This window comes from Zophobas morio, unplaced genomic scaffold, assembly GCF_036711695.1.
Source record: "Zophobas morio isolate AGI-343-1 ecotype UQ-CSIRO unplaced genomic scaffold, CSIRO_AGI_Zmor_V1 ptg000012l, whole genome shotgun sequence".
Lineage (NCBI taxonomy): Eukaryota > Metazoa > Arthropoda > Insecta > Coleoptera > Tenebrionidae > Zophobas > Zophobas morio.
Window position 1 is genome coordinate 6940821 of NW_026972117.1, and position 24327 is coordinate 6965147.

At 30.9% G+C, this 24327-nt stretch overlaps 1 protein-coding gene across 2 annotated transcripts in view; it reads right to left on the reverse strand.

Annotated features, from left to right (window-relative positions):
- Positions 1-24327, reverse strand: part of LOC135127698 (proton-coupled amino acid transporter-like protein pathetic) — a 50528-nt gene that overhangs the window by 6577 nt on the left and 19624 nt on the right. Inside the window, exons 1-8 of one of the 2 annotated variants that reach the window (XM_064054257.1) lie at positions 17327-17438; positions 17107-17167; positions 9140-9225; positions 8977-9063; positions 8763-8913; positions 677-798; positions 254-620; positions 18-196 (exon numbers count right to left, since the gene is read on the reverse strand). In XM_064054257.1, coding sequence (XP_063910327.1) covers positions 18-196; positions 254-620; positions 677-798; positions 8763-8913; positions 8977-9063; positions 9140-9225; positions 17107-17109 — 995 coding nt within the window. In that variant the 5' untranslated portion in view covers positions 17110-17167; positions 17327-17438. Of the gene's footprint in view, positions 1-17; positions 197-253; positions 621-676; positions 799-8762; positions 8914-8976; positions 9064-9139; positions 9226-17106; positions 17168-17326; positions 17439-24327 lie in introns of those variants that run through there. The other variant, XM_064054256.1, reaches the window with a different exon arrangement.

The following is a 24327-nucleotide window of genomic DNA, read 5'->3' on the forward strand; positions in this document are numbered from 1 at the left end:
TACAAAGTGGTACTTACATTTCCCCTTTCGGTAGATTATAAGTAATGGACTCATCAGTGGCCTCTCCATACCTCAAATACCCAAAGAATCCCAGAACAATATATACAAGCGTAACGAAACTCATCCCCTGGTTAAGAACACCACAAAGTCCGACAAAACTACGCGGGGTGCTCATGTTGTTTTCCAGAGGCATCACCTACAACACCAAATTAACCACATAGTCTTCAACCAACTTCTCCAAACCAAAACTTACCACACCAATGGCTTCAATTGCGAAAATCACCACACTAATGCAAATCGGAAGAGTGCTAAGATCGTTGGCGACAGCCGGTCGTTCCGAAGGAGGAGGAACGTCCTTAACCAGATAGTAGAACGTGATACCCAGGCCCAGAGCCATGCAGACGTTGGCCACCATGGAGACCGGCGCCAGGTACTTCAAGTTGGGCACGAATGCCAGGAGAACGAGCGGTACCAGCAGCAGGGCAACCACGTATCTCACGTTGAAGGAATTTTCACCGTAATATTGATCCGTGACGTAGAGGATGTTTCTTGCTATTATAACTGTGTAGCAGCTGCAGGTGGCGAAGTAGGTAATGAAGATGCCCCATAACACGGTTTGCCTGTAATTGGAGTAAGTGGTTAAATGGTTGAGGTGGTGGTTCAAGAGTTCAAGTACCTTGCTATCCATCCGAACTTTTTCGCCCATTTCGGACCTCTTCGGCAGGCTTGTTCGGCCACTTCGGCGAAGCTCATGGAGGATTTGCCGGCTTTTTTGTATAATTCGTGTGCAGATGCTACCTGTAATTGAAAAAAAATGTTAATCTGGGGTCTGGAAGTGTTCGTAGGGCACTTTTAACACTATTTTGACGAAAACTTGTCTACAAATGGGTCATTCAATAAGAACTACTACTAGAAAAATTCTCTAGAATTAGAGGTTTTGTTTGATTTGAAAGCCAATTTTTTGTAAGTTCTCTGGGAATCTAAAATTTTTCGAAGTGTACACCAAGTCTCCGTTTGTTTTTAGCGAACTGTCTGCAAAATTCGTAATTTCTTAGTCATCCAAATTATGTTCTGCGAATGAATAATGTTGCAGTATTTTAGGAGTAATTAAGATTCCTATTCCCGTGCGATGCATCGATGAATAAAAACTACAAAAAATGTCTGATAAGGCGTCGGCGAGAATTTTTTGTTTATTCTTCGTGTTACGCAAACGAGTTCAGTCTCCGTTTTGACATTGTTGGAGCGTGTGCGGTCCGTAAATTTGTTTATTTAAGTGGTTTATTTTTGTTAAAATAATTTGGTTTCGGGCTTAAAGTGAAATGTGAGTGTTGTGGTGTGCCCATGAGGGAGGAGTCTGCAAGGGTCGGCGCGGAAGGAAAGGAATCAGGATTTTAAGGGTAAGTGTAGTTATTGTGTCTCATTTCTTCAGTTCTTTTATTCTAAATTGATATAAAAATACGGACGTTAAGGGATTACATACTTATTAAATCGTTACATGACGACTTAATAAGTATGTTTGTTTCTACAAGAACTCAAGTGTTAATAACTCGTCAGATATTTATTATTTAAAATTGGCCTTTTCGGCTGAAATAATTTGGAATATCTAGTAGTTATCAATGTTAATTATTTAAAAATTAAATCCAATTTTGATTTTCATCCCATTACGGACTGTCTTTACGTTTTACGCACCACTGCCATTATCGTTATTGTTTTTTTTTTTAATTCGTTTTTAGCTTTTAGTGTTTTATTTTTTATCAATTTGAAAAGGTCTTGAGTGCCGCAGTGTTTTTGTTGTTTTAATTCGAGAGACTCTTGGTCTATTATTTTGGGAGCTCATGGAGATTTTTTCTGTGAATTATTTAAAACAATTTTGGGGGACTTGAGTGTTCTATTTTTGCAAAATTCTGACCTGACCGGTTTTTGAGTTGATTTTGGAATCTCGTTTTTTTTTCTTGGAAAACTTAAAACAATCTTGAAGTTCTAGGTATTCCTGCTTGGAAAGACTTTGAAAGTGTCTTTTCTAATAATAATTTAATTAAATTTCTTAGAAGGATCTCATTTGCCAAAATCAGTTTTATCTTAACAGATACTAGCCCCGCCCACCCACCCTCTCTTTTCTTACAGGGTATGTCATTTGCCAAAATCGATCTTATTTTAGCAGCTACTAGCCCCGCCCTCTCGCCCTTTCTTTTCTTCGAGGGTATCTCATTTGCCAAAATTAGTCTTATCTTAGCAGCCCTCTAAGAAAATAAAGGACGGGCGGGTGGGGCTAGTAGTTGCCAAAATAAGACTGATTTTGGCAAATCACATATCCTCAAAGAAAAGAGAGGGTGGGCGGGCGGGGCTAGTACCTGCTAAGATATAACTGATTTTCGCAGATGACATATCATCTAAGAAACGAGAGGGTGGGTGGGCGGGGCTAGTACCTTCTGAGATAACACTGATATTGGCAAATGATATACCCTCTAACCTTCATTTTCTTAGAGGGTATGTCATTTGGCAAAATCATTCTTATCTTAGAAGTACCAGCCCCATCCACTCGACCTTCATTTTCTTAAAGAGTAGGTCATTTGCCAAGATCAGTCTTATCTTGGTAGCTACTAGCTCCACCCACTCACCCTCTCTTTTTTAGAGGGTATGTCATTTACCAAAATTAGTTTTATCGTGGCAGGTACTAGCCCCACCCACCCGCCCTCTCTTTTCTTAGAAGGTATGTCATCTGCCAAAGTCAGTCTTATCTGGGCAACTACTAGCCCCGCCCACCCACCCTCTCTTTTCTTAGAAGGTATCTCATCTGCCAAAGTCAGTCTTATCTGGGCAACTACTAGCCCCGCCCACCCACCCTCTCTTTTCTTAGAGGATATGTCATTTGCCAAAATTAGTCTTATCTTAGCAGGTACTAGCCCTCTAAGAAAATAAAGGGCGGGCAAATGGGGCTAGTACTTGCCAAAATAAGACTGATTTTGGCAAATCACATATCCTCTAAGAAACGAGAGGGTGGGTGGGCGGGGCTAGTACCTGCTGCGATAAGACTGATTTTGGCAAATGGTATATCCTCTACCCTTCATTTATTAGAGGATATGTCATTTGGCAAAATCAGTCTTATCCTAGAAGTACCAGCCCCATCCACTCGACCTTGATTTTCTTTACGTCATTTGCCAATATCAGTCTTATCTTGATAGCTATTAGCTCCACCCACTCACCCTCTCTTTTTTAGAGGGTATGTCATTTACCAAAATTAGTTTTATCGTGGCAGGGACTAGTAATCTCCCATCCGCCCTCTCTTTTCTTAGAAGGTATCTCATCTGCCAGTCAGTCTTATCTGGGCAACTACTACCCCCGCCCGCCCACCCTCTCTTTTCTTAGAAGGTATCTCATCTGTCAAAGTCAGTCTTATCTGGGCAACCACTATCCCCGCCCACCCACCCTCTCTTTTCTTAGAAGGTATCTCATTTGCCAAAGTCAGTCTTATCTGGGCAACTACTAGCCCCGCTCACCCACCCTCTCTTTTCTTAGAGGATATGTTATTTGCCAAAATTAGTCTTATCTTAGCAGGTACTAGCCCTCTTAGAAAATAAAGGGCGGGCAGATGGGGCTAGTACTTGCCAAAATAAGACTGATTTTGGCAAATCACATATCCTCTAAGAAAAGAGAGGGTGGGCGGGCGGGGCTAGTACCTGCTGAGATAAGACTGATATTGGCAAATAATATACCCTCTACCCTTTTCTTAGAGAATATGTCATTTGGCAAAATCAGTCTTATCTTAGAAGTACCAGCCCCATCCACTCGACCTTCATTTTCTTAGTGAGTATCTCATTTGCCAAAATCAGTCTTATCTGGGCAACTACTAGCCCCGCCCACTCACCCTCTCTTTTCTTAGAGGATATGTCATTTGCGAAAATCATTATTTTGGGAGCCCATGGAGATCTTTCTGTAAATTTTGGGGGACTTTGGGATCTTTTTTTTTCTTGGAAAAATTTAAGACAATCTTGAGGTTCTAGGTTATTCCAGTTTTTCAATTTTTCGATCTCATTTGCCAAAATCAGTTTTATCTTAGCAAATTCTTATGAGTAACTTTTACAAAAAATGATCAAAATTCAAATTTTCGACTTTTAGATCTTTTGACTTTTCCCATTTCTCGATTTTTTGACTTCTTGATTTTTCAATTTTTTGATTCTTAAATATTTCAATTTTCCAGGTTTTTGATTTGATAAATCTTTAATGTTTCGGTTTTTCGACTTGACGACTTTTTGATTTATCAATTTTTCGATATTTCGTTTTGACTTTTCGGCGTTTTAAATTTTAGATTTTTTGATTTTTTCCATTTCTCGATTTTTCGACTTCTCGATTTCTCGATTTTCCAGGTTTTTGAATTTCAAATTTTTTAAATTTTCGGTTTTTCGATTTCAGTTTTGAAATTTTTCAGTACGCATTTCAATTCTTCAATTCTTCGTATTGTGTTCAAATTCCTGTGTTTAATTATCTAATAGCGCCACCCACCCAGCCCCTCTTTTCTTAGAGGGTATCTCATTTGCTAATATAAGACCGATTTTGGCCCCACCCACCCTCCCTCTCTTTTCTAGAGGGTATGTCATTTGCCAAAATCAGTCTTATCTGGGCAACTACTAGACCCGCCCACCCACCTTCTCTTTTCCTAGAGGATGTCATTTGCGAAAATCAGTGTATTATTTTGGGAGCCCATAGAGATCTTTCTGTAAATTTTTGGGGGACTTTAGGATCTTTTTTTGAAAACTTAAGACAATCTTGAGGTTCTAGCTATTCCTGTTTGGAAAGAATTTGAAAGAGCTTTGGAGCGTATAGTCTTTTCTTGTAATAATTCTATTTTTTTAGAGAATATGTCATCTGCCAAAATCAGCCATAACAGGTACTAGACCCACCCACCCCCCTCTCTTTTCTTAGAGAGTATCCAATTTACCAAAATCGGTCTTTTTTTAGTAGATACTAGCCCCGCCCACCCGCCCTATATTTTCTTGGAAGGTATGTGATTTGCCAAAATCAGTCTTGTCTTAGCAGGTACTAGCTCCCCCCACCCCCACTCTTCTCATTCTAACGACTAATTTGATTTCTGTTAGTTAGTATAAGGTCATCCATTTCATTAAGACGGGCAAAATCAATCACTGAAATGGAGGCAGGGTGGGTGGGCGGGGCTAATCATGTTCTTCTATGGAGTGAGAGTGAAAACTAATAGAATCTAGGATGTGAAAAAAGAAAAAAAAGACGCTTAGCAACTTGTTATATTATTTGCTATCAAATTTATTTCTTATTTCGTGCATTTCACATGACGAAAGTGATTTCTTTTTTGAAATTGTAAAAATTGCCATATTTCAATTGGCGATACGTACTCTCTAAGAAAAGAGGGGGTGGGTGGGCGGGGCTAGAACCTGCTAAGATAAAACTGATATTGGCAAATGATATACCCTCTACCCTTTATTTTCTTGTAGGATATGTCATTGCCAAAATCAGTTTTATCTTAGCAAGTACTTATGACTAATTTTTACAAAAAATGATCAAAATTTAAATTTTAGTCTTTTAGACTTTTCGATCTTTTGATTTTTTCCATTTCTCGATTTTTTGACTTCTTGATTTCTGGATTTTTCAGTTTTTCGATTCTTCAATATTTCAATTTTCCAAGTTTTTGATTTTACAATTTTTTAATGTTTCGGTTTTTCGACTTGACGACTTTTCGATTTATCAATTTTTCGGTATTCAAGTTCTGAAATTTTTCAGTATGTATTTCGATTCTTCCACTTTTAGATATTTCATTTCGATTTTTCGTTTCAGTTTTTCGAATTTTCCATTTTTTTCAATTTCAATGTTTCAATTTCTTGATATGATATAGTCGGGTTTTTTAAATTTTAAATTTTTTTGATTTTTCGATTTTTTAATTTCTGGTGTTTCTGAATTTCCAACCTCTCAATTTCTCCATTTTTCAGTTTTTCAATTCATCAATTTTGCAATTTTTCAATTTTTGAACTTTGGATTTTTACAATTTTCGTTTTTCGATTATTTGACTTGACGATTTTTCGATTTCTAAATTAACCGATTTTTCGATTATTCAGCTTATCGACTTTTCGATTTATCAATTTTGCGATATTTCGTTTTGATTTTTCGGTGTTTATAAATTTTAGATTTTTTGATTTTTTTCATTTTTGGATTTTTCGACTTCTAGATTTCTCGATTTTCCAGGTTTTTGATTTTTAAATTTTCGGTTTTTCGATTTCAGTTTTGAAATTTTTCACTACGCATTTCAATTCTTCAATTCTTCGATTTTGTGTTCAAATTCCTGTGTTTCAATTTTTCGATTTTTTATCTTGGCTGCTAATAGCGCCACCCACCCAGGCCCTCTTTTCTTAGAAGATATCTCATTTGCCAATATTAGACCGATTTTGGCCCCGCCCACGCACCCTCACTTTTCTTAAAAGGTATGTCATTTGCCAAAATCAGTCTTATCTGGGAAACTACTAGCCCCGCCCACCCACCTTCTCTTTTCTTAGAGGATACATCATTTGCGAAAATCAGTGTGTTATTTTGGGAGCCCATGGAGATCTTTCTGTAAATTTTGGAGGACTTTAGGATCTTTTTTTTTTTAATTTAAGAGAATCTTGAGGTTCTAAGTATTCCTATTTGGAAAGAATTTGAAAGCGCTTTGGAGCGTATAGTCTTTTCTTGTAATAATTCTATTTTTTTAGAGAATATGTCATCTGCCAAAATCAGTCATAACAGGTACTAGATCCACCCACCTCCCCCTCTCTTTTCTTAGAGTGTACCCGATTTACCAAAATCGGTCTTTGTTTAGTAGATACTAGCCCCGCCCACCCGCCCTCTATTTTCTTGGAAGGTATGTGATTTGCCAAAATCTTCTCATTCTAACGACTAATTTGATCTCTGTTAGTTAGTATAAGGTCATCCATTTCATTCAGACGGGACAAAATCAATCACTGAAATGGAGGCAGGGTGGGTGGGCGGGGCTAATCATGTTCTTCTATGGAGCGAGAGTGAAAACTAATAGAATCTAGAATGTGAAAAAAGAAAAAAAAAAGACACTAGTAGCAAGAATTTTTTTAAAAAATTGTAAAAATTGCCCTCTAAGAAAAAAGAGTGTGGGTGGACGGGGCTAGTACTTGCTCGATTTTTTGACTTCTTGATTTCTGGATTTTTCAGTTTTTCGATTCTTTAATATTTCGATTTTCCAGGTTTTTGATTTTATAATTTTTTAATGTTTCGGTTTTTCGACTTGACAACTTTTCGATTTATCAATTTTTCGGTATTTCAGTTCTGAAATTTTTCAGTATGTATCTCGATTCTTCAACTTTTAGATATTTCGTTTCGGTTTTTCAATTTAAATGTTTATTCAATTTCTTGGTATTTTATTGTCAGGTTTTTTAAATTTTAGATTTTTTGATTCTTCGATTGTTTAATTTCTGGTGTTTCTGAATTTCCAACTTCTCGATTTCTCCATTTTTCAGTTTTTCGATTCTTCAATTTTGTGATTTTTCGAGTTTTTAAGTTTTTGAACTTTGGTTTTTTACAATTTTCGGTTTTTCGATTTCAATTTTGAAATTTTTCAGTATGTATTTCAATTCTTCAATTCTTCGATATTTTGTTTCAATTTTCTGTGTTTCAATTTTGATTTTGTTTTTGTTTATAATTTATGTCTTATTAATTTTTTTTTTGGTTTATTTATTAATGAAAAATAATAGTTTGTTTTATTAATAATAATACACAACGATTAATAAATACTGGTTATTATGGTTCCAAAAAAAGGTGGATTTCAGTCACCATCACGCATTAGGTGAGGCAGTGTTGCCAGTTTAACTTTTTAAAATTACGTTTTTTTCGTAATCTACATCATAAAGAATGTTTTTATTTCTATGGTATATTTCTGTGTGTACACAAAAATGACATGTGTTTTTTGTTGCAGTGGGTTCGTAAAAGAAGATGAGGGAACTCGCTAGATCGTAGCAGAAGAAGAAGCCTAAAGGTTAGAACTTTGTATTAATTTTAAATTGGGCGTTGTTATTTTTTAGCATCTTTTTAATCTTTTATAAAGGCTATTTTGATCGGTAACTTCTTCTTATTTTTGTTTTATCAAAAATTTTTTGACGTCTTTTAGTCACATATATATTTTATAATATACTTTATTTTTTATGCACTCCTTTCTTTATGTGCGTATATTCAAACAATTTTTTCCCCAAAAATATTTAAGTTTAAACTCCGTTTTGGAATTAATTTTCCAGAATTTACCTTTGTTACGTTCTTTTTTATTAGTTAATAAGTTAACTGAAGGAATTTTATTATCTATTTTTCCCCTCTCCTCCCTCAGTATTATTCTCTCGCCCTTGAAGTACAACAAAACATACCTAGCTTTTTCGAAAACTTTATCCATATTTACACTTTAAACATAACATAGTCCTATATTTGTGGTTTATGAGTCTGCCTTCATTTTTATCACAATTACTTTACACTTCTTTAGATTTCTCAGTTTTGAAACCAAAAAAAAAAAATGAATTGGCCAAAATTTTGTCCAACTTGGCAACAAACACAACATACGTATGACTAATCGCTCGTTGAATATAAACTACGCGTGCACTATTTACGATAACGTTTTGCCATGTTCATAGTTATTACAGATGACCTTTAAACAAAAAAAATTAAATACAATACAGCAGTTAATACGCGAACCTGTTTACAAGGTACGAAAGCAAATTCCCCTACACTGTATCCACCCAACAAATACTTACTAAAATATAGGCGCAGTGTGTGCATATGACCGAAACAGCGATGGTTGCGAATATTCCTAACACTAATCCTGACGCTTTAAATGCGGCGGGCATGGATAAAATTCCTGTACCTAACGAAGCTTTTAGAAGATGAGTCAAAGTATCACAGTTCCTGAAAAAACAAAAAAACACAAAGTTGTACAATCTCCACTGGCAAATTGTAACAGTTACTTACGTCACTGGGTGGTCGAGTACCCTGGCCTTGAACGGATCATAATCCACACTCGCCGCTTCTAAATCGTTGTCTTTTGTAACTTTGTACCTGAAAACACAGCGTTTTTATTGCTTTTTACTAAGTCAGCTTAATTGGATAATCAACTGGCGCCGGTCGCACTTACGTTGTCACGTTTCCGTTGATCGCCGACTCGTCCCTGGGGAGGAACGTTTCCATTTCGGTGGTGGTTCCATTGGGGATTTTGGTTGCCTGAAAATGGACGAACGGACTGTAGATTTCGAAGTACATGGTTTTTTCTTGCTAAATGAGACATTTGGGGTTTTATGAGGCGGTTTAAGAACGTTATAAAGTGCTCTCGTTATAATTATGTTTTTATTGAAATTTTATGTCTGTTGTCGTAACCGTGTGACGTAAGCAGGAGTAAATGTGGAATTAACGGTATGTCGGTCGTGCGTCTAAAAACAACTAAAATCTGCGACTTGCGATAGCATTGTGAATTTTAATGGAATCGATCATGAAATATTAATGGAGCGTTGTGTTGTGATGGCACCTAACAAAACTAACGTCAGAGTCGATAAGAAAAATTGATTATAATCATGGTGAAATAACGATTGGTACTTTCTAGTGGCCATGGAAGACATTTATTTAAATAGCAGCCACGACTCCTTGATTATTTTCAAAGGCGATATAAATACAGATGTAAAAATTCTCGAAATTTTTCTGATAAGTGGTCAAATCGAAATACCAATTTTCGTGTTTTCTTCCGAAATTCAAAATTTTGCACAAAGTGTACAAGTGTCCTATTTTAAAAATATAACAGATAATTCTGTCAATAAAAATATATATGTTTGTTGTAAAATAGAAAAAAAGTCGTCTAGTAAACCATGAAATTTATTTTTAAGATAATGAAGTTGGCAGTGCAGTTAATAAAATTTAAGTACTTTTTAAAAAACAGGTTTCATAATTTCAAAGCGATAACCTAATCTCCAATATTATTTTGGTTCATTGAGATATCTGTACACGAAATAAAATTTAAAAAACACGGAATAACTAATTTTTTTGAAAACAAAAATACTATCAAAGTTCTAATATTTGTTTATGACAGAAACAAGAAGGGGAACGAGAGATAAGATTCTGGAAAGCTGTAACCATGTGAAAAATGTGGAGAATATCAATCAAACTACGTCGTCGATGTATCTGATTTAAAATATTTCAGTAAAAAATATCATAAAATAGATATCTAATACTATATGATTGAAAAAGATGGCGTCTAGTATTCTATGAAATTTATTTGATTTGAAATTGAAAACTCGAAAAATCGAAGACAAAAAAATTTTTAAAATCGAAAAACTGGAACATCGAGAAATCGAAAAGTTGGAATATTTAAAAATACAAAATCGGGAAATCGAAACATCAAAAACCCGTAATATTGAAACATCGAAAAATGTAAAATTTGAAAACTGAAAAATCTAAAACCGAAAAGCCCAAAAATTGGAAAACATCAAAAAATCAAAAAATACAAAAATGGAAAAAGTAAAAAATCGAGAAATCGGAAAAGTATAATCGAAGAATTGGAAAATGCCAAAACTTCTCCGATTTTTCGTTTCAAGTTCTCGATTTTTTAAATTTTGGATTTTTCAATTTTTCAATTCTTCGATTTTTTTTGTCTTCCGATTTCTCGACTTTTTCGATGTTTCGATTTCCTGATTTTTCATTTTTCCAATTTTTCAAATTGTCAGGTTTTCGATTTTTCAATTATTCGATTATTCAAATTTTGGATTTCTTGATTTTTCGATTTATCAGTTTGCTTTGATTTTCAATTCCTTTATAGATCGAGTTATCCATTTTTCGATTCCTCAGTTTTTCAATTTTTGGACTTCTCAGATTTTTCATTGCAATTTCCCGATTTTTTTGAAATTTTATATTTTTCGATTATACAAATTTTAGGTTTCTTGATTTTTAGATCTTTTGATTTTCCAAATTTTCGATTTTTCGACTTTTCGATGTTTCGATTTCTCGGCTTTTTGATTTCCTGATGATTTATTTTTTTCATTCTTCCATTTTTTAATTTTTCATTTTGAAGTTTTCGATTATTCAAATTATGGATTTGTTGATTTTTCGATTTATCAATTTTCTTTAATTTTCAATTCCTTTATAGATAGAGTTAGCAATTTTTCAATATTTCAATTCCTCAGTTTTTCAATTTTTGGACTTCTCAGATTTTTCATTTCAATTTCTCGATTTTTTTAAATTTTATATTTTTCGATTATACAAATTTTGGATTTCTTAATTTTTCGATCTTTTGATTTTCCAAATTTTCGATTTCTCGGCTTTTTGATTTCCTGATGTTTTATTTTTTTATTTCTTCCATTTTTTAATTTTCCAGGTTTTTAATTTTTCAATTTTTCGATTCATATTTTTGGTTTCTTGATTTTTAGATTTATCAATTTTCTTTAACTTTTCAATTCTTTTATAGATCGAGTTATAAATGTTTCCATATTTCGATTCTTCAGTTTTTCAATTTTTGGCCTTCTTCGATTTTTCGTTTCTATTTCTCGATTTTTTCAATTTTAGGCTTTTCGATTTTTCAATTTTTCGTTTAAGTATACAAATTTTGGATTTCTTGATTTGTCGATTTTTTGATTTTCCGATCTCCCGACTTTTTCGATGCTTCGATGTCTTGGGTTTTCGATTTCCTGATTTTTCATTTTTCCAATTTTTCAAATTGTCAGGTTTTTGATGATTCAATTATTCGATTATTCAAATTTTGGATTTTTCCGATTTTTCATTTCAATTTCTCGATTTTTTAATTTTAGGTTTTTTGGTCCTCCAATTTCTCGATTTCTCGGCTTTTTCATTTCCTCATTTTTCATTTTTTCAATTCTTCCATTTTTTAATCTTCAATTTTTCGATTATTCAAATTTTGGATTTCTTGATTTTTCGATTTATCAATTTTCTTTGATTTTCAATTCCTTTACAGACCGAGTTATCAATTTTTCAATATTTCGATTCCTCAGTTTTTCAATTTTTGGAGTTCTCAGATTTTTCATTTCAAATTCTCAATTTTTTAAATTTTATATTTTTCGATTATACAAATTTTGGATTTCTTGATTTTTCGATCTTCTGATTTTCAAAATTTTCGATTTCTCGACTTTTCGATGTTTCGATTTCTCGGCTTTTTGATTTCCTGATGTTTCATTTTTTTGATTCTTCCATTTTTTAATTTTTCGATTCATATTTTTGGTTTCTTGATTTTTCGATTTATCCATTTTCTTTGACTTTTCAATTCTTTCATAGATCGAGTTATCAATTTTTCAATATTTCGATTCTTCAGTTTTTCAATTTTTGGCCTTCGATTTTTCGTTTCTATTTCTCGATTTTTTAAATTTTAGACTTTTCGATTTTTTAAATTTTAGACTTTTCGATTTTTCAATTTTTCGTTTAAGTATACAAATTTTGGATTTGTTGATTTCTTTTTGATTTTCCGATTTCCCGACTTTTCGATTTTCTCGGCTTTGCGATTTTTGGATTTTTCATCTTTTTCTGAAATCGGAAAATCAAAACAAAAAAAGCCAAAAACCAAAAAAATCCAAGATTTGATTAATCGAAAAGTTGAAAAATAGAAAAATCCCAAAATTAAAAAAAAATTGAGAACTTGAAACGAAAAATCGGAGAAGTCCAAAAATTGAAAAAACTGAACAATCGAAAATTGAAAAATTGGTAACTCGAGATATAAATAAAAGAATTGAAAAATCGAAAATTGATAAATCGAAAAATTAAAAAATCCCAAAATTGGAACATCAAACAACTGAAAAATCGAAAAATCTAAAAAGAAAAATTTGAAACTTAAAAACAATGAAAAAACCGTGAAATCGAAAATTTAGAAACGCCAAAAATTGAAAAATCGAAAAATTGAATCGAATATTTAATTGAAAAATCGTAAAACACGAATATTGGAAAATTTAGAATTTTAAGAATAAAAAAAATTCGAAAAATCCAAAATGTAAATAATGGGAAAGTAAAAAATCGAGAAAGTGAAACAAAAAATCGGAGAAGTCTAAAAATTGAAAAACTGAGGAATCAAAATACTGAAAAATTGATAACTCGATATAAAGAAGAACTGAAAATTCGAAAAAATTCAATAAATTGAGAAATTGAAAAGTCGAAAAAATCCAAAAATCGAAAATTTAAATCATCAAAAATCTGAATAATCGAAAAACTGAAGACCTGAAATACTGAAAAATCAAGAACATATCGAAAAGTCCAAAAATTGAGAAATGGGAAAATAAAAAAATTGAAGAATTGAAATACTGAAAAATCAAGAAATCGAGAAACCGAAACATCGAAAAGTGGAGAAATCGAGAAATGGGAAAATAAAAAAATCGGAGAGTCGAAAATTTTGAAACGTCAAAAAGTGAAAAATCGAAAAGTTGAATTCGAATAATTCCAAAACCGTGAAACTGGATTACTTATCGGAAAATTTAGAATTTTAAAAATTAAAAAAAATCCAAAATTTAAAAAATCGTGAAAGTAAAAATCGAAAAATTGCAACGAAAAACCGGAAAATTTCAAAAATTGAAAAATCAAAATACTGAAAAATTGATAACTGGATATATAGAAGAACTGAAAATTCGAAGAAGTTTAATAAATTGAGAAAACTGCAAAACTGAAAAGTCGAAAAAAATCAAAAATCGAAAATTTATAACATCAAAAAAACCGAAAATCAAAAATCTGAAAAATCGAAAAACTGAACAATTGAAATACTGAAAAAATTCGAGAAACCGAAATATCGAAAAGTCAATAAATCGAGAAATGGAAAATCAAAATAGTAAAGTCCAAAAACCGAAAAATCGAAAATTTAGAAACGCCAAAAATAAAAAATCAAAAAATTGAAACAAAAATCGGAGAAGTCCAAAATTTACAAAATTAAAGAACGAAATATTAAAAATTGATAACTCGATATACCTACAGAAGAATTAAAAAATCGAAGAAAATTGATAAATCGGAAAATCGCAAAACTGAAACATCGAAAAACCGAAAATTTTAAATATCGAAAAATTGCAAAATTAAAAACTTGAAAAATCGAAATCCTGAAGAATTGAAATACTGAAAAATATAGAAATCGAGAAACCAAAAAATCAATGTGGAGAAATTGTGAAATGGGAAAATATAAAAACCGGAAAATCGAAAATTTAAAACTTCAAAAAATTGAAAATTAAAAACCTGAAAAATTGGAAAACTGAAGAATTGACATACGGATAAATCAAGAAACCTATGAAGTCGAGAAGCCGAAACATCGAAAAATCGAGAAATTGAGAAATGGGAAAATCAAAAAATCGGAAAGTCGAAAAATCGGGAAGTCTAAAATTTAGAAACGCCAAAAATTGAAAAATCGTGAAATCTAAAATTTAGAAACGCCAAAAATTGAAAAATCGAAAAATTTAAAATTGCAAAACTGGATTATCGGAAAATTTAGTAAGAAGAAAAAAAATGGAAAAATCCAATATTCGGAAAATTAAAAAATCGAGAGACTGAAACAAAAAATCGGAGACGTCGAAAAATTGAAAAACTGAAGAATCGAAATGCTGAAAAATTGATAACTGGATATAGAGAACTGGAAATTCGAAGAAATTTAATAAATCGAAAAACCACAAAACCGAAAAAACGAAAATTTAAAACATCAAAAAATTGAAAATTAAAAACCTGAAAAACCGAAAAACTGAAGAATTGAAATACATACTGAAAAATCGAGAAATCGAGGGTCGAGAAACCAAAATATCGAAAATTGAGAAATGGGAAAACAAAAAAATCGGAAAGTCCAAAAATCGTTAAATCGAAAATTTAGAAACGCCAAAAATTAAAAAATCGAAATATTGAATCGAATAATTGAAAAAGCGTAAAACTGGAATATCGGAAAAGTAAAAAATCGAGAAACTGAAACAAAAATTGCTGAAGTCCAAAAATTGAAAAATTGAAGAATGCAATATTAAAAATTGATAACTCGATATATAGAATTGAAAATTCGAAGAAATTTAATAAACGGAAAAACCGCAAAACTGAAAAATCAAACAATCCAAAAATCGAAAATCTAAAGCAACAAAAAACTGAAAATCAAAAACCTAAAAATCGAAAAATTGAAGAATTGAAATATTGAAAAAAGTCGAGGACCCAAATATCGACAAATCGAGAAATGGGAAAATAAAAAAATCGGAAATTTAGAAACGTAAAAAAAAATGAAAAAATCGAAAAATTGAAACGAAAATCGCAGAAGTCCAAAAGTTGAAAAATTGAATAATGAAATATTTGAAATTGATAACTCGATATATAGAAGAATTAAAAAATCGAAGAAAATTGATAAATCAAAAAATCGCAAAACTGAAAAATACAAAAATAGAAAATTTTAAATATCGAAAAATTGAAAAATCAAAAAACCAGAAAAAATTGAAACACTGAACATCAAAGTGGAGAACTCGAGAAATGGGAAAATAAAAAACCGAAAAGTCGAAAATATAGAGACGCCAAAAATTGAAAAATTGAACCGAAAAATTAAAAAATTGTAAAATTGGAATAACGGAAGAGTTAAGATTTTAAAAATAAAAAAATCGAAAAATCCAAAATTTTGAAAATTCAGGAATTGAACATCAAAAAATCGAAAAATTGCAAAAACGAACAATCGAGAAATTTAAAAAATCGAAAAAGTAAAAATTGAAATATTTACAAGTTGTAAATGGAAAATTGAATCAAAAACCCCAGAACTGAAACTTCGTAAAATCGAGAAATCGAAAAGCCGAAAAACCACAAATTCGAAAAATTTTGAAATCGAAAAACTGTGATAAAAGTTTGCTTTTTTCATAAAATCTGGATGCCTAGGGTAAAAATGCAGACATATGTGATTCTATAAAATTTAAATACTATTGTAAAATTTGAAGATCCTGCCACATAAATGATAACCCTAACATTTATACAAAATTTGAGAAAAATCGTTCCTGTAACTGTATTAAAAATCACAAAAAGATAATACCAAATACCACAATGATATTGGTGTTGCATTAAATTTCAATGGTTTCTAGACACCTTTTTTTCAATCATGTATGACTTGAAGAATTATTCCACTTGAGAAAACTGAATAAAGCGGTATCACTTTTGAAAGTAGTAAAATTTTACGTTGTTTCTTTGTTATTTATAAAATTCTAGTTAAGATCATAAGTTGAAACTCAAACATTCCGAAAATAATTTTTAAAGCAAACGCTGAAAATTCAGTTTTATTTTATATATTCAAATCGTTTTTAAATACAAAAACTGTGCCATGCAAAAATGGTTAGTTGACACCGCTGCACTTTAACCTCAAAACACGTTGACAGGTTGTGACATTTCCGGACAGCGGTACCAACTACCGATAACGTGAGTGTTGCACTCAAATCCATCACTTTCGATCAATATCGCAATTGACTATTACACAACCTTCAAGGATATGTGCAGTGTTTTTCATAGATTAAAGATTAAAGATTGTCTTTATCTCGTTGTCGCTCGACTTCAAAAGCCCAAAATCAAAGTTTATTCTCCTAAAATGTTGTTACACGAATTAAACCAAAAAATACCAAACTCGACACGACTTCTTCATCTGTATTTATTTATTTATAAAATTTACATCCACTTCCACTAATCGCTCTTGTAAAACTTCCATCCGATCCCAAACTAAACACCCGCAGTCGTTAAAAAACACATGTCAAGATTCGCAGCCGTCGACGAAATTTGATCTACGTCTAGCGATAAACCACATTCTCACTTTAATAAAGTCAACCGAAGCACAATCGATTCAAGGTAAATCGCTAACTAGAACAGACGTGGAAATAATTCATGAGTCTCCAGCAACCCAGCGAACGATAAATAAATAAACCAAAAGAAAGCGCTTTATAATTCGTAAAAATAGAGACAAAGCTTCCTTGTACGTCCCGAGTTATTCACCTCGCGCTTTATTACAAAACAAACAAATTTCGGGTAATTGTTGCCCGATGAGTTCGTGCTCTTTTGAAATAACCGAGGATGTAAAACTCCGCCAAGTTTATTTACGCTCTTGTTGTAACAAATGGGTGCGAATTAAAAATATAAACAAAGTAAGCGCTAACTTACCATTTTGATTTGTGGATTAAAGTTACTTTCTGCTTTAGTCTCACTAATTGGGTTCCAATTTCTGAAAAAAAACAAAGATAATATTAGTAATTATGTGGTGCACTGACCAGCTTGATTATAATAATGAAAAGTTGTTGACTTTCTTAATGCGTTTACGTATAAATAGAGAAAATTTGGGTTAACTTGGCTAAAATTATAATTTGCAAGTTCACTCACTAACTGTCTAATTTTTAATTTTGTGGGTACTTTCGTCGGAATTCCATTCACAACTACCTCAAATTTGATAGCTCGAAGACAGTTCACAGGATGATAAACTTTGCCTTCTAACAATAATCACTGTGCTAAAAACGGTACGAATTAGCACATTGAGCAATTTATTTACGTATAATCAGATCAAAAGATGTGTTGTCATGTTGTTCTTGTGGAATTTTGACTAAGTAGTGACCGGACTAGGAGAAGTCTGGTGGGAGGTTGATTCGATAAATATTGATCTTTTTTGTACTTTGAACTTTGGGTTTTCGTAACTACGAACACAAAGAGATCAAGAAACGAGAAATCAACAAGTATCAGTTCGATTAATTGTAGCGCTTTGTTTTGGCCGACTTTTACCTGAGTCGGATCGTGCTGGAATTCTTTTCTTTGGGTCGGTGGGTAAAATGCGTAAAGCAGGTGGCTTTGGAAATGGGGGCAGAGGATTACGTGAAACATTCCAGAGCTTTGGGTGAATGCAAAAAATCCGTTATTTGTGGAATTATTTTTGAAATCTGAATTTTATTAAAATTTATTTATCCTCTGCAAGAACCGATGGCGTCATCAAATCGAATTAAATACTAAATATGAGTTAGTAGTTACAAAATAAATGTGTAAATGATTTATTTGCCGACTTATTCGGAGCGGTTTTTATATTTTTCCTAAAATTGTGGGAGGACAGTAATATTATTGATTAATGTTTCGGGCCCACGTCAACTTTAATCCACTTATCCCACCACAAAGCTGTTGACGTCATCACAAAAAGATAGACTTAAAGGCGGCATAAGAAGTTGATATATTTAGCTTCAGTTTTAGATTTAACGGCTGGAATTCTTAAATTGCGCAATTTTTAAACGCATTGATGAAAATTCTCAAAAGATTATATTTTTCACTAATCTAAATGAGGAATTTATTTTGAAAATTATGAACTTTCAAATAAAATAAAGAAGAATTTTTAAAATAAAATAAAAAGACAGGAACATCGTTACTTTTGAAAAATTTGAACAAACAAAAAAGTCAAGCCATTTCAAAAAAATTTTTGAAAGAGAACTACGAAATTTTTGAAAAAACCGTTATTTTGAAAAGTAAAACAAATAAAACAGACTTTTATGATTGTAGGAAACATATTTTTAGTTTTTTTTTATTTAGCAAGTCAAAAAAAAAACACGCGATTTCCAAAATAACTTGGCAGTTTTTGTTTTTTTTTAGCTTTTTTATCTAGTCGCAAGTTCTGAAACTCTTAGATTTAGGAATTTTTGAACAGAAAAAATTAATAAATATTTCCAAAAGAACGTCATCTATTAAATATATACATATAAATTTAAAATTCTTGAATTTTTGACATTTCCAAAAATTTTAATAAAAGTAAATAGTCAAGTAATTTGTTAAATGGACTCGACAACAAACTGTTTTCTCTGAAAAACCCACTATATTGCTGAATCTGAAACTTTTGTATTCTGAAATTTTGAAATAGAGCAATTTTGAAAATGTATTTTTTTCTGAAAAATACACATAAACAAAATTTTTACTTCCGCTTACAAACGATTCCCAAAATATCGTAACACTTTTTGTTTTTGAAGTTTAATGAACATTTTCAAAAGATAATCACTTTTTAATAATCTACATGTTCATTTTTAAAATTGTAGAATTTTTGACATTTGCCAAAATTTTGGTAAACATTAAAAAAACAAGTTCTTAAAAGACTGCAACTTTTATATTCTCAACTTTTTTAAATAGAACAGTTTTAACATTTTTGAAAAAAAATTTTTGGAAAAAAAAATAAGCGATTTCCAAAATAGCTCACCACTTTTTGTTTTTGAAGGTTTTTTTATCTAGTCACTAGTCACAAAATTTTTATTTTCAACTTAACAAAGTTTCCTGACTACAAGGAATATATCATTAGATTTTTTTAATATTTAATGACAAGTTAAAAAAGTCAACCGGTTTCCAAAATACTATAAGATTTTTACCTAATGGCAAGTTCAACTCTTAAAATTTTGGAACTTTTAAAAAGTGAATATTAAAGCACATTTTCATTTTTTTAATAATCTACAAGTTCCATTTTTCAGATTTAAAAAAAATTTTAAAAAATTTCTTAATAACTCGATAATTTTAATATTGGAAGAACTTGTGACATCGCTGAATCTGCAGTTGTTACATACCCAAATTTTTTAAATAGAACAGTTTCTACTTTCGGCTTCCAGACTTTCATGATAACAGGAAAGAAACTGGCGATTTCCAATATAACTTAGTACTTTTTGTTTTTGAAGCTTTTTTACCTAGTAGCAAGTTTAACTTTTAAAATTTTGAAACTTTTAAACAGAGACTATTAACGAACACTTTCAAAATCAATTTTCAATAATCTGCAAGTTTTATTTTTAAAATTATAGAATTTTTGACTTTTTCCAAAATAAAAAAAATGTTTCATAAATGATTTCTCGACTTCCCGGAAATTCGATGTTTTGATTTGTCGAATGCTCAGTTTTCCAATTTTTCGATTGATCAGTTTCGCGATTTGTCGATTTTAAAAAATTCTTATTTTAGTTTCGACTTTTTTAAATTTTTGATATTTAGATTTTTTTTTGGGATATTTTCAATTTTTGTTTGGTTTTCCGATTTTTTCAATTTTCGACTTTTCGATGTTTGAATTTTGACATTTTTGCAATTTTTCGATTCTTCAATTTTTCTTTGATTTTTCGAATACACAATTTATTGATTTATGATTTTTCCAATATTTCACTAAAGGAATTTTTCGACTTTTCGATTTTTCAATTTGACATTTTTGCAATTTTTCTATTCTTCAATTTTTCTTTGATTTTTTGAATACACAATTTATTGATTTATGATTTTTCCAATATTTCAGTTCAGGAATTTTTCGACTTTTCCATTTTTCGGTTCAATTTTCCCATTTCTTGATTTCTGAACCTTTCGTTGCCTCGATTCCCGATTTTTCAGTTTTTCAGTTCAATTTTTCGATTTTTCATTTTCGCGATTTGTCGAATTTAAAAGATTTTTATTTTAATTTCAATTTCTTGGTTTTTCGTTTTTTTTTTATTTTCCGGATTATTTATTTTTTAATTTTCCAATTGTTCGATGTTCTGATTGTGGGATTTTTAACTTTCTCGAATTTGCAATTTTTGGATTCATTAATTTTTCGATTATTTTAAAATTTACATTTTTCGATTTCTCGTTTTTTTGATTTTTAAAATTTTTCAACTTTCCGATGCCCAATTTTTCTATTTCTCAGGTTTTTGATTCCTCAATTTTTCGATCTTTTGGTGTTTCGACTTCTAAATTTTTCATTTTTCCAATTGTTGAATTGTTCGTTCGATTCTTCAAATTTTCGATTCGATTCTGCAATTTTTTGATTTTTAAATTTTTCGACTTTTCAATTTTTGGCGTTTCTGAATTTTTGATTTTCCGAGTTTTCAATTTTTGATTTTACCATTTCTCGATTTCCCGACTTTTCGTTTTTTCGATTTCTCGATTTTTCAGATTTTCAATTCAATTTTTTAATTTTTCAGGTTTTTGGTTTTTCAAGTATTCGAATTTTTAAAATTTTTGATATTTAGATTTTTTGGGATTTTTTCAATTTTTGTTTAATTTTCCGATTTTTTTCAATTTTGGACTTTTCGATATTTCAATTTTGACATTTTTGCAATTTTTCTATTCCTCAATTTTTCTTTAATTTTTCGAATACACAATTTATTGATTTACGATTTTTCCAATATTTCACTTCAGGAATTTTTCGACTTTTCGATTTTTCGTTTCAATTTTCCCATTTTTTGATTTCTGAACTTTTCGTTGTCTCGATTCTCGATTTTTCAGTTTTTCAGTTTAATTTTTCGATTTTTCAGTTTCGCGATTTGTCGATTTTAAAAAATTTTTATTTTAATTTCAATTTCTTGGTTTTTCGTTTTTTGACTTTCCGGATTTTCGATTTTTTAATTTTCCAATTGTTCGATGTTCTGATTGTGATTAACTTTCTCGAATTTGCAATTTTTGGATTCATTAATTTTTCGATTTTTTAAATTTTTCAACTTTCCGATGTCTCGATTTTTCAAGTTTTCTTATGCCCAATTTTTCCCCATTTCTCGATTTTTCAGATTTTCAATTCAATTTTTCTATTTCTCAGGTTTTTGCTTCCTCAGTTTTTGGATCTTTAGGTGTTTCGATTTATAAATTTTTCGATTCAGCAATTTTTGATTTTCCTATTTTTCAATTTTTTGATTTCACCATTCCCCGATTGCCCGACTTCGTTATTTCGATTTCTCGATTTTTCAGGTTTTTGGGTTTCAAGTATTCGACTTTTTTAAATTTTTGATATTTAGATTTTTTTGGATTTTTCAATTTTTTTCAGTTTTTCGATGTTTTCAATTTTCAAATTTTCGATGTTTCAGTTTTGACATTTTTGCAATTTTTCTATTCTTCAATGTTTCTTTGTTTTTTCGAATACACAATTTATTGATTTATGATTTTTCCAATATTTCACTTCAGGAATTTTTCGACTTTTCGATTTTTCGTTTCAATTTTCCCATTTCTTGATTTTTGAACTTTTCGTTGTCTCGACCATCGATTTTCCAGTTTTTCAATTCAATTTTTCGATTTTTCAGTTTCGCGATTTGTCGATTTTAAAAAATTTTGATTTTAATTTCAATTTCTTGGTTTTTCGTTTTTTTGACTTTACGGATTTTCGATTTTTTCATTTTGCAATTGTTCCATGTTCTGATTGTGGGATTTCTAACTTTCTCGAATTTGCAATTTTTGGATTCATTAATTTTTCGATTATTTTAAAATTTACATTTTTCGATGTGTCAAATGTTTGATTTTCCGATTTTTAATTTTCTATTACTTCATCTTTTCGAATTTTCGATCTCTCGATTTTTCAAGTTTTCATATGCCCAATTTTTCCCCATTTCTCGATTTGTCGAAGTTCCGATTTCCCGATTTTTCAGATTTTCAATTCAATTTTTCTATTTCTCAGGTTTTTGATTCCTCAGTTTTTCGATCTTTTGGTGTTTCGACTTATACATTTTCCATCTTTCCTTTTGTCGAATTGTTCGATTCTTCAATTTTTCGATCCGATTCTGCAATTTTTTAATTTTTAATTTTTCGACTTTTCAGTTTTTGGCGTTTCTAAATTTTTGATTTTCCTATTTTTCAGTTTTTTATTTTACCATTTCTCGATTTCGTTCTTTCGATTTCTCGATTTTTCGATGTTTCAATTTTGAGATTTTGCAATTTTTCTATTCTTCAATTTTTCTTTGATTTTTTGAATACACAATTTTCGTTTCAATTTTCCCATTTCTTGATTTCTGATTTTTTCCTTGTCTCGATTTTCAGTTTCTCAATTCAATTTTTGGATTTTTCAGGTTTATGATTTTTCATTAAAATTTTCGATTTCACGATTTCCCAATTTTTCGATGTTTGTTTTGGAATTTTTGGATTTTACGATTGATTTATCGATTTATCACTTTTCGATATATCGGTTTAGAGCTTTTTCGACTTTTTCAATTCTTTAAATTTTAGATTTATCGATTTTTCGATTCGACTCGATTCTTCAATTTTTTGATTTTTAAATTTTTCGACTCTTCAATTTTTACCGTTTCTAATTTTTGGGTTTCTCGACTTTTCGAGGTTTCGATTTTTGAATTTTTTGATTTTCCCATTTCTCGATTTTTCAGACTTTCAGTTCAATTTTTCTGTTTTTCAAGTTTTTGATTCTGCAATTTTTCGATTTTTTGGTGTTTCGATTTCTCAATTTTTCATATTTCCTATTCTTCAATTTTTCGATTCGACTTGATTCTGCAATTTTTCGGTTTTTAAGTTTTCGACGATTCTAAATTTTAGGTTTCTCGATTTCTCGGTGTTTGGTTTTTTGATTTGTCGATTTTTTAAATTTTTGATATTTGGAAGATCAGTTTTGGGATTTTTTTTTATATTTTTGAATTTTTCGATTTTTTAAATTTTCGATGTTTCAATTGAGAATTTTTCAATTTTTCTTTGATTTTTCGATTATAGAATTTATTGGCCAACAACTTTTTGACGATTGAACTTTGCGATATTTTAATTTTTGATTTTTTTATTTAAAATTGTTCGATTTTTCGGTTCTGCGATTTTTCCGTTTTATATTTTGTTTGAATTTTTTTTAAATATCTAAGAACTTAACGATTTGGAAGCAATAAAAAACGTACTAAAACATAATGCATAAGGTTTTTAACCTGATAACCCTGAAAGTAAGAAACGGTTCACTTACTTCGATAAGCAAACATTGGTAGTTTTAAACAGAATTATAAAAACTGTACTTAATTTAAGTAAAAACGCACCGTCACTCAACGAAAATGAACGAGCTGTACGACACAACGCACCTAAATTTACAACTTTCGATTCGCCACAAAATACTTTCTTTATTTAATAGCTGGTTTCAATGTGATCAGTACCAGCACCGAGGCCACCTCCCAAAATAAAACAAATAAAATCTGGCATTCACCAAATTCTCCCAATCTCTCCAATAAATCTCCGTGTATACACCGCAAGAATTTGATCGTTTAGTTTGCCAATAATTATATAATCCTATGCCAAGGTAAAACTAAAATACAGTTTCCACTTCCACGTGGTCTTGTTTACAATACAATATCCAACTTACAATAATTATTATCGATTACACGTTGTTGAAAACTGCTTATTCACTATAGATTTTGTAATCCCAAGCACACAACGTTGCAATTTACCGCAGAGGTGCCCCCAAAGTTCACCAAAACCAGTTATCGGAACGACTTTTTTACATAATGGGATGGTCAACTCATGCTGAAAGTAATTTTAGCAAGCTCTCAATCCCTCGGATACTCTTATCTTGTCCATAAGAGCGATTGCCTAATTAGGGTACGCTAACGGTCTTATCACAATAGATTTTTAATTGAAATAAGAACAAACAACTTTGGAGATAGCGCTCGGATCAAAATGGAACAATAA